This window comes from Melanostigma gelatinosum (assembly GCF_949748355.1).
Source record: "Melanostigma gelatinosum genome assembly, chromosome: 7".
In the NCBI taxonomy this organism is placed as follows: domain Eukaryota; kingdom Metazoa; phylum Chordata; class Actinopteri; order Perciformes; family Zoarcidae; genus Melanostigma; species Melanostigma gelatinosum.
Genome location: NC_136640.1, coordinates 26,376,399 through 26,387,792, shown reverse-complemented (window position 1 = coordinate 26,387,792; position 11,394 = coordinate 26,376,399). Strand labels below are relative to the sequence as shown.

The following is an 11,394-nucleotide window of genomic DNA, read 5'->3' as shown; positions in this document are numbered from 1 at the left end:
AAATCAGTGTTTGTTCAAACTGTGCAACAAATGACTACCACAAATTTAAGACAACAGAAATATACAGTATAACCAGAATCAATAAAGCCACAAAACCAAAGCACAAAAGGCCCACATTAGACAGTGTATTATAGACATGTTAAGACCTGCATCCACATCACAATGAATACCCAATCCTCACCATTTCAAAAAAATAGTTCATGAGGGAATTTAATTATTTTGCATTATTAGAGAACGGGATCCCAAATGTCATGAAATTTATTTGATAAAACATGAATTGAAAGCTGAACGTTCTTCAATCTGATAGAATATTGGATATTTGTTGTCCAGCTGGTATGAGAAGGACGTGTCGCTGATTTCCAGGTGGTCTACATTAAACCGATCTAGCCAATGAGAGTCCTTCCCTTACCGGCCTTCCCCATGAGACCTTATTTCAGAATAAATATGAAACAAATCATTTTTTGATCCCATTTGAATCGTTCAACAAATTACACATATATTTCAAAGAACATTTTGCAAGTCAAGAAAGTTGCATTTTATTGTTGGTTTGTTGTAGTAACATTTAGTTTTGTGTGAAACCGCTCAGTGGACTACATCTGTCGTCTTGCACATTGTCACCAACACCAACCATATAACATTATTTTACCTGATTATCCAAATACTATCCAAATATCAACTCTTTATCAGCCGGGAAGTGAAAGAACAATAAAGACCTGTTTTTTGGGTAAATACCTGTTCCGGTTATGAAACAGAGAGGCATTGTAGCTTCAGCGAGAGACGTCACTTATGAGACTTTTGGATGTTTAGTCTTTTTAATTACGTATTTTCACAGTCCTAGCCTTCAACCATTTTATGAGAAAATTTGACTTTCTTGACGTGCAAAAAATATCTTTTGAATTGACGAATATTATATGTGTAATTCATATTACAATTCAAACAGGATCAAAAAACCTTTTGTCTCTCGCCATTGACTTCCTTATATGTTTTTTCCAAAATATGGTCCCATGGTGGTCCACCGGAAGGGGCGGGACTTTGCCTCTATACGGTTGAAAAGGCTTTGATATCTGTTTGGCCTTGTGGCGGGAGGGTAATGGATGAGTCACACCAAATAGTGCACTGAGAGCAGTAGCTTCAATTTACTCCCCAATTACCTCAGACAGGGTGTCAGAAATCTCTGTCCAATATTTGAGAAACATCTCCATCCAAATCCTTCTCCAGATCCTCCCCCAAAAATCTTTTGTGGAGTTTAATGACTCTGGGCACAGTCACTGAACTTGGTTGTATATAACAGAAAATGAACCTTTTAGAATTGTAATAGGTTTAAGGAAACTATCAAGGGATGGACTACTGGGTAGGTTGGGAAACTCCAGAACATATTTTGAACAAATCTGCGAACCTGTAAGTATCTCAAAAAAACTGTTGCTCAGGGAGGAAAAAAGTATTTGAAAAGGTTACAAAGACATTATCAAGATACAGGTCTTGATCCAAACCAAGAAGGGAACATCTACTAGGGGTGGAGGACAAACATAAACAAAGCCACACTGAACTAATGAATAATGACTAGAAGCCAGAATGTTGCTGATTTTGCAAAAGCTTTTCACCAACATGTTCTTGGCATTCGGAGAAAAAGATGAGTAAATAGGTGAATATTCGAGAACCTTTAATGAGACGAGATGGGTGAAGTTAGCCTCCAGAGCCAGCCGATAAGGATTGGATCAAAAGCCTCATTTTAAGAACTTTTTTTAAATCTTAATGTTGGCAGCCTAATAATAGAGCCTAGAAATTGTTAGAGCCCTTAAGCCAAGTGGCCAAGTGGAAACCTTATTCCAGATAAACTCTAGGATCAGACTTAATCTGAGAAGATCTGAGGGAGGAAAATTAGTATGCATGGAAAGAAAATGGATATTACATTTTACCGAATTAGCGAGAGATAGGTTAAGGACAGACAACCGTTGTTAATCTAAATGTTGGGCGACCTTAGATGTAGAGGATGTAGAGGATGTAGAGGATGCAGCAAATGTTTTACTTTTATTTGAAATTCAATTTATATCCAAATACTTGACAGAAACAGGCAAGTTGGAAATGAACAAAGGAAGGTCATCTGCATACAAGGAGATCTTCAGTTCTAAACCCTGTATGTTTGTACAAGGTATAACATGGGGGTTAGATTGTAGTGCTGCTGACAAGGGTTCAATGGCAAATAGTAGGGGACTCAAAGGACAACTCGGTGTTGTGGATCTGAAGACAAAAGTAATCAGAGTGAATAATATTTGTGATAATTGAAGCTTGTTGTAATGAATATAGCAGCTTAGTCCATGAAATAAAAGTCCTCCTGAAGCCAAATTTCTCTTAAATGTAGGAAGTAATACCATTTTACTCTGTCAAAAGCTTTTTCAGCTTACAAGGATATCAAAGCTTCGTGGGTTGTTGGGTGGGATGTAGAGGGGTTGTTGATAATATTAAACAGATGTCTGAGGTTGGAACAGGAATGCCTATTTCGAATACACCCAGTCTGGTAAAATAATAAATGGAAGAGTAGATTCCAGGTATACTGCCATTAGTTTTGATAATAATGTAAGGTCCACATTAAGCAAACTTACAGGCCACTAAGAGCTACAGACTCGTGGGTCTTTGCTTTTTTTCAAGACAGAGATAGAGGTTTGAATAACAGTTTGGGGAAGGCAACCCAAATGATATGATCTGTGAACCTATGCAGAAGTAGGGACCAGCTTATGCCAACTTTCTTATCGAACACTCATGGAGCATCTGGTTCTTGGCTCTCCCCACTTTAGGGATGTCATAGCAGCATGTAGTACTTCAATAATGATCTTCTAATTTCTCAGCTATGGTTTGTTCTATAGCAGAGGTCTTCAACAGGGGGTCCGCAACCCCTAGGGGGTCCTCGGAAGTACTGCAGGGGGGCCACGAAATTTTTGGTAGATTAGACAATTAAAGATTTAAAAAAAAAAAAAATTTCCAAACATGAATGTGTCCATTATTTTAATAGTTCAGTATTGTATGAAAGATAACCGGTATGTTTATGCATGGCAGTGGCACTAATAGGCCATCACTCATTTTCGTTTCCACATTTATGTTTAAAATGAAAAAAACAGTTTGAATAGCTTGTGTGCATGATTATCATGCTATTAACAGACAATGTTGATATTTGCATTGGTATCAGCTGACAAGGTGTGTTTATAAATGGCAGTGGCACGGCCTCCCTACTCACTGTGCCTTACACGTTTAAAATAAAAACATGAATATATGAACCTGTGTATTATTTGAATAGCTTAGTATTGAATGCACAATAAAGAGGTATTCATGGTACTTGGCCTAGTTTTGTATAAAACACAATTTTATATATATATATATTGTCGGGGGTCCCTGCTCCATCTTTGTGGGGGGCCTTGGAGTATATTCAAAACCATCAAAAACTATCAATGTTGGGAGTGGTAGAATTATGATCAGATGACTAAAGAGACATGTAAAATTCCTTAAATACCTTATTAATTTTCTCTGATATTAAGTCAGATGCGGAGGCAGCAAATCATTTTGGTGCAAAACCTTTGACCAGCCCTCCCTCACTGCAGTCAGACTTGATGTACTGGACAAACATCATCGGGGGTCCCCAAGGGAGAGTAAAGTCACACAGTGGACTTAATATCAGGGTTCCGTCAAACAAAGAGTGTAAACTGAATATCACACTACACAATGAGCAATGTGGTTCTCCATGAACACACGGGACCCCCCTCCTCAAGGAGTGGATGCGTTCTCTGACTGACCCTGGCCCAGAGTTCTCCTGTACGCATTTCCACAAATTCACACAGAGCACACATTCCAGAAGAGAATCTAACAGTCATTCTGGTGGAAAACTCTGGAGGTTTAGATCCAACATCTTGTCACATGCCTCTCGTGGTAACCTACCTTCTAACAATTGCAGATAACAATTTGGCCCCCTCAACAGTTAAATCTTCATCCTGCCATTAAAGGCTAGGGAGAGAGAAAATATCTTTACAACTGTTCATGCACGCTGGGCTACCTCTATGCTCATAGAATCTCAAGTTACAATGTAACTAACGTTATAGCATTGCATGCCTGGCTGTGTGTGTCTCACACACACACACAGAAGAGAGAGAGAGAGAGAGAGAGAGAGAGAGAGAGAGAGAGAGAGAGAGATGCAGACTCTCTGGCTCCAAAGCACAAGATCTCTGTGATTGCAGAAATAATGCAGACAGAAAGGAGAAGAGATGAAGGTGCAGTGTAGTGTGTGGTTTTGGTTTGACATGCATGAAGATTGTGTTGACAAGTTGTTTGCTATGTGTGTGTGCGTGTTTGTGACTTTACACCAGCTGATCTGCTGGAACCCAGAGGTGCTGCTGTGTAATTGGTTTTCATTTAGGCTGAATCTATTGTTACAGTAAAACCAGTTGCATGATTTTCAGTTTAGAAAATAGTTTTTAAATATTTTGGTAAATTTCTAGTTTTCCGACACCCCAAAGTCAACATTCACCCATTCACAGACGAATGGCAGAGGCTGCCATGCAAGGTGCCTACAGCCCATCAGGGTCTAGACTAATGCGCATTCATGCACCAATGTGCGGTTCCCAAGGTCACCTCGAGATGCAGACTAGAGAAGCACGGGATCGAACTGCTATCTATGATTACACGGCAATAGATGACACATCAGCAAAAATAAGATGCAAAATGTGGTACTCACACTATATTGAATCCCATCTTTTTACATATTGTGATAATTGTAGTATGGTAATGTGGTATTTCAGATTTTAAATGTACTTAAATTACTAATGTCAGTTTTTTACAATAATATATAATAATAATAATACATTTTATTTATATAGCGCTTTAAAAGGCACTCAAACACATGGTAAAAACAGAAACAATAAAAGCATTTATAACAAGAACAAAATCGATGACATCATAACAGTAAGGAACAACACGAAAAGACAACACAGAAAACATACATAACTGACTCACCAGTGAAAAGTAGATTTAAATAGGTGAGTTTTAAGTGCAGTTTTGAAAGTGGCGAGTGAAGGAGAAATATATATATATATATATATGATGTTTCTGGACAAATATCACTGCTGCATTAATATGTTTGTAGCATCACTGTCCTGTGAGAATCACGTATCTCTAATTGGTCAACTTTTCATGAGCTCAGAAAAGTTTTCAGCTTTGTGACAATGCGTCTTGCTGCTAATCCAAGAGGTTTTTTTTAATAGTTTATTTATCTTAAGATAAAGAACTTTCTCAAACATCAATTAACACTTTATCCTTCAGTTCCAGAAGGATAATTGAAGTTATCCTTCAGTTATCCTTTATCCTTCAAATCCTTCAGTATTTGGAGATACTTTGGTTTTCACTGTACATGAAAGTGATGATAAAGTGTAATCTGAAAAATAACTAGTCACTATAGCTGTCAGACAAATAGAGTAAATAGTACAATGTTATAGATTTAAATTAAGTTGCATGAAATGAAATTCTGAAGTTGGCAATTACAGAAGCAGAAATAGATCAAGCTTCATATATTTGATTCAGTCCAAATATCTGGATCGGCCCCCATCCTGATACGTATCAGCTTATTATTGCAGAGTTGGTACAACTGTGAATATTGCTGCATCCCTCCATTGACTTGGTAACTAACAGAGCCTTGAACCTGTGTTTGTTTTTTGCATGCAGGTCCTTTCGACGGACGTGGTGTGACCTTGCTGGAAGTATGCGGTAGCTGGCCGGAGAGCTTCGGCATACCGCGACACAACGTTGGCTCGGCAGACGCCAGTGACGAAGGCCTCCGAGAGAGACTGGCAGATGCCATGTCTGAGTCCCCCTCCAGGGATATAGTAGGATCTGCTACAGGTCAGCCGAGACAATAGAAAACATGCATGCACACGCACTAACACTTCACATGAACAGGCTCCTATTCACAGCTGCTATATCTTGTGGTCTGACAGCCCTTTCGGTCAAGGAACTGAAGCTGTTTTATCACTCGCTTCAAAGTCCCAAGACTCCATTGACAAAAACAATGTGTAATTTTACCTCGTAGTACAAGGGAGTGTTCATCCAACCCCACTTCAAAAATTCTAAGTTACTTCAGTTACTTCCAAACACACAAAGCACAGTCAACGTTGATTCTTAAACGTATCTTACGTTGGTAACCTTTTGTCACTGCCTTTGCCAACGTGGCCTCTTATGGTGTGGTTGTGGAAATTGTTTTGTGAAAAACTGAGAAAGGGCGCTAGATGGCACTGAGGTGGTCAAAGGAGAAGAATTGTTTCTTGTTAAACAAATGCCAAAAAAGTTGTACTGGAAAGTAAATCCGATCTAAAATGTTGCCCAGTCTACAGTTACAAATTTCGCAAAAACATGATAAAGATAAACGAGATAAAGAATCAACCAAGTTGTCTGTCTTCACACACTGTTCTTGATACGTTTTCAGTCTGTAAATCAATAAAAAACACTCATCTCTTGTCACGACAAGTCCCCGCTGAGAGTAGATCAGATATTTTTGCATATTCTTGTTGCTAAGAATGTTTTCTGCAACATAAATGTTTACATTTGTGCTACTTTAAAGCAACATATTTCCTTAAAATGCTTATGCACTTGGTGCAAGGTGATGTAATACTGAACGATGTTGTAGTAGTGTGAGTCCTTTCACACACAAAACCCACATTGGTGATCTGGATCACTGTTCTTGTTTAATTCCTTATGAATCCCATTATAAACGTCTCCAGCGCAGCTAAGGGTCTTGTTAGGTAGCCTGACTTCCTCACTGTGGCATTACCGAGTATACAGTGCTGCCAGGTCAAGGTCCAGTGATGGATTAGCTCACCATTAGTAATGCGTTCTGGTTGTGTGTGTGTGTGTGTGTGTGTGTGTGTGTGTGTGTGTGTGTGTGTGTGTGTGTGTGTGTGTGTGCGTGTGCGTGTGTGTGTGTGTATATTTTGAAAGGTTTTGGCATATCTGAACATGCTGTACTTCAATGCTTCCTGCCTGCATGTGTGTATGTGTGCACAGCAGACATGCTGTTGGCCCCGACAGTCCAAATGGTTAACTCGTTTAGGAAGTGGCAGTGCGCTCTCTTTCTCTTTCCCCCCTTCTTAAGTGAGTGAGTGTGTGTGGGGGGGTTGGGTCTGGGGTGGAGTGTAACTCCATAGAGGCAGCCACAGGGGTAGGGTGTGGTGGGGAGGGGTTGGGGTAGAGGAGTGTATGTATGTTGGGGGGGTCACAAGGCCCTAATGGATTTAGCATCGACTATCGCCCCCCCAACCATCCCTAGCCATATTCAGTCCCCCCCCCCCGAAGCTTAGGTCTTAACCTCATTTGTAGCCTCTCTCTCTCTGTCTTTCTCTCCCTCTCTGTGTTTCTTCATTACATTAGATTTAAGAGACTCACAGACACCAGTAGTCAGTCGCCTCTTGTTCTTCTTCCCCCAACCCCCCACCCCCAAGTCGCATCTTGACCCGCACAAAATTCATTACTGATCACATTACATCAAAATACAGCCGTGCTACACACACACACACACACACACACACACACACACACACACATATTCCCTGCGCCTTGTGCTGAAGACATCATCCACGGGGAATGTGATGGACTTGTTGGTTCCTCCATTCATCCATACGGGCAGAGAGGCTTCAGTCTCTTTAGGATAATCTAATAGCACAGCACTTCTGTGCTGTAGCATAGGAAATGTCTGCTGTAAGGAGGAGAGCCATAGATGGTCAGCAGTTGGAATTTAATTTAAAAATAAAGGACCTGGTTGGGTCACTGTTGTCCATGGCCATACCCTCGGTATTTTCTGACTAAAATAACTTGACTTTGGTGCAGCAAAGCTTTTGTACAAGAGCAAGATTACCGCCTTGCTTATCTGGTCGGCGTCATCGCTTTTGTGCATATTTGTGTGGTGACGTTATAAAGTGAATGATTTTGTCATTGCTACAAAATCTTTATTCAACGTCAATGTCAATAACTTGAGGTAACCGGACATGCAGTTGAATCCATGTGAAGCGTGATTCAGATAACTAGGTAGATTTACGAGTGGACTGCTTGTAGTTCGATGTAATGCTGGCTAGTTAGTTCGTTACTTTCATCCCTATATGGTCGACATGTGTTTACTTTCCTCACTGAGACAGACAGAAATGAAACTATTGTAAATCTCATCTTTGTGAAGGGAAGAGATCTGGGACAAGATAAAGAGACTAAGAGAAAGAGAGAAGGTGATGGAGATGAGAGATACAGGATAGGTTAAGAACCAATTCAAGCTGTTATCACCACAGAAATACATATGCTCTTTGTTTAACATAACTAGATATAGATATATTATTGTAAACCAAACATTTGCCTGAGACATATTTCAATAATTCCAAACAAAATGATGCAAACTCAAATGCAAAGATTAACTACATTTCAATACATTTTGTCAGGAGTCTCAGAGAAAGGGACCGGCAGGGAATGTAGAGGGTGAGAGGGAACAGTGGGGGGGGATTTCCTTTCACTTAAACATTGAACTAAACATTGTATGTTGTAATTGGCAACATTCATTTGATCATTTTAACCTCCTCTGTATTTCTGGATTGTAGTATGGCTCATTCATTGTAACATTGATATTCATATATTATTGCTTGACAGATCATTTATGCTGCTGCCCACTAACATTTACTGTGGTTTAAAGCTGTTGATATCCAATTTTTGCTCTCCAAACATCTTAACATGTGTATATTAAGATCAGGGATTAGGGGTACATGCCCCCAAACCACCCCTAGTAAACTCAGTTTTTGGACCTCAGTGTTTCTAAAACTCTACGTACGGCCATGGTTACAGCATGACGGATGGATACAGTTTGTTTAATTATCTGTTTAATCGAGAACTAATCAGTATTAACACTGGTTCTACAGGAAGATCTTAAAAACATACTGTATTTCCTCTCTTAGTGGTATCCAGCCATGCAGATACAGTTGTTTTGATGTTGTTAGACCAGATTTAAAGATTTCCCATCTCAACACTTTTCATTGGAACCACAATCTATCAAAGACATGTTGAAATGAGAGTTGTTTCTGTTCAGGGTGTTTTTCAAATGTATTTTGTTTTGAATGCTCTTCGTAGATTAAATGATTTGCCATCAAGGTGGAGGCAAACATCTCAGAGACAAATATAGAAATTCCTGGACCAACAAAACAAATCTTTATTTTGACAAAATCCAAAACAGTTCATGTTCAACCTGCTTTTTAAAAGAACAAAATCACTTTCAGGAGAAAAACAATTCAAAATATACATATGATAAGATCAAATAAGCCTTAGTGATGCCACACAGGGAAGTGAAAGTGTCATAGCAGCATAAGTAATAACAGATGCACAGTGAAAGTAGAAGGAATTCATTATGAATGTATGATATAGAAAAGAGAAACATGAAATAACTAAAAAAAGGTCAGAACACGAACATATTGTAAATAGTATCCAAAAAATAATAGAGAGAACGATAATCTCAAATCAATCAACTGTCTGAAAGAATTGAACGGTAAGGGAAATTGAATGTATAATGATTCTGATGAATACTGTACGTCTAGTTATCAAATCTGCTGAGGTCTAATTGATCGCTATAATGATTATTATAACCAATTTATTTTTCTTTGTATTTCATGTACATTTCCATCAAATTGATATTTGTGTATTTAGTACATGAATATAAAATAATGAAACAGACAGCTTCAATATTTACTGAATTTCAAAATGCATACAGCTGTTTCAATCAAACACTTTTCAAATTACAGCACTGTGTAAATGAAATGACTGTACTGTGTTTAATTGAAAATGGTATGATACAGTACTGTATATACAATGTAGTTCACCAGTTCAAATTATTATTAAGCTGTATCCTTAAATATGATTGTGCTGTTTACAGATACAGTAACTTCAGTAGTGCCAAGAGGCAACGAAGCCACAGCTTGGCTCTGGGTTCACTGTATTTCTCAAATGATGTTGAAGGCTATTAGTGCCAATGTGGTGGGATGCTACCAAACTGGTAGCATCCCACCCACATGTGATCCACACATGATACGCTCCTCCCTGGATTAAAGTGAGACGAGGAGTTGTGACATTCAATGCATTACTCACAGTTGCTGTATGTACACTTTCAAATGTTTCTGTTGTGAATTGAGCTGTATATGGTGTGTTTAAAGCTTCTATCAATGTGTGTGTTAGTGTGTGTGTGTGTCTTGACGTGAGACGTAAATGGGCAAAGGCAGATGGTATCTTGCTCAGTGTCTCCATTTGCTGGGAGCTGTGGCCTCGGTGCTTAGACACACACAGCACAAAGGAGCTGCTAACCTTCAACCTGGTTGCAAACACACATATGGATGCCACACACACTCTTCCCTCACCTATACACACATTCCCCTCGTCCATTTCTCTGTCAAATGTTTCCGAGCAACTGATGAGTGAATTCTCTGCAAACCTTTCAAACCTTTATATACAATCAGTTTTAACTGACTCTATGTCATTATTTATGCAATTCCACTGCTATTTATCACAGTTTTTTTCATCTACAAAAACAATTTGCAGTATGATAATTTACAAAAAAGATTTGGATGGAAACAGCAACAAACAAGACATGTTCCCCCTCTCTATGTTTCTGCTCAGAGGATCTCGGAGCTGGAATGCTCACTGATGTAACAAATCACCGTCTCTCTGACGTTCTCCTCCAGCACACACACACACACACACACACACACACACACACACACAGACACTCTTTCGCAGATTCACAGGGAAAACAAAGCCTCCAGTCAGGGTAATGGGGCTCTCACGCTAAGGCCGAGACCCAGCGTCGCCAGCTCGGAGGGCAGGTGACACTCACATAGAGCGATGGACTGATGGACGGAGGGAGGGAGAGAACAGAACACGTAGAAGAGGAGGGGAGAGAGAGTGAGAGAGAAACACTGACGACTAAAACACACTGAGGCTGAAATTAGATTTGGCCCCAATGATATAATGTTGCTAACTAGATTTGTCTTATTGGTGCCTGGCTAACATAAATTCCATTGAAGCCATATGGTGAGTGGACCACTGCTCAACACGACCTGGTGTGTCTCAGCCGAGAGCGACTCCAGCTGAGGGACAATGACACGTTCTATGTCCGGTTAATGTATACTGTCATTTCACAATATACACATTTTTTGAAGTGGCTGGGTATTTTTATTGTATCTCCATCTTTGGTGCTGAGTGCTTACAGTGCACATTTACTGTGCATCAGAGGGGTTTTCCAAGGAAAGAGACACCAGACACCATTTGTTTACAACAGGAAATGTGATCCGCTCCATAACAAGTTGAATCCCTTCGGTGTCATATTAATCAGCCACAGAGAACAGATAA

At 39.5% G+C, this 11,394-nt stretch overlaps 2 protein-coding genes across 2 annotated transcripts in view; one reads left to right on the top strand and one right to left on the bottom strand.

The window, feature by feature from the left end:
* mrps23 (mitochondrial ribosomal protein S23) overlaps nucleotides 1–11,394 on the bottom strand; it is a 244,791-nt gene that overhangs the window by 47,374 nt on the left and 186,023 nt on the right. The gene's annotated exons all lie outside the window — the stretch shown is intronic.
* Nucleotides 1–11,394, top strand: part of bcas3 (BCAS3 microtubule associated cell migration factor) — a 374,328-nt gene that overhangs the window by 335,240 nt on the left and 27,694 nt on the right. The window contains exon 22 of the mRNA XM_079271901.1: nucleotides 5,701–5,877. Within this exon, the coding sequence (XP_079128027.1) occupies nucleotides 5,701–5,877 (177 nt within the window). The remainder of the gene's footprint in view (nucleotides 1–5,700; nucleotides 5,878–11,394) is intronic.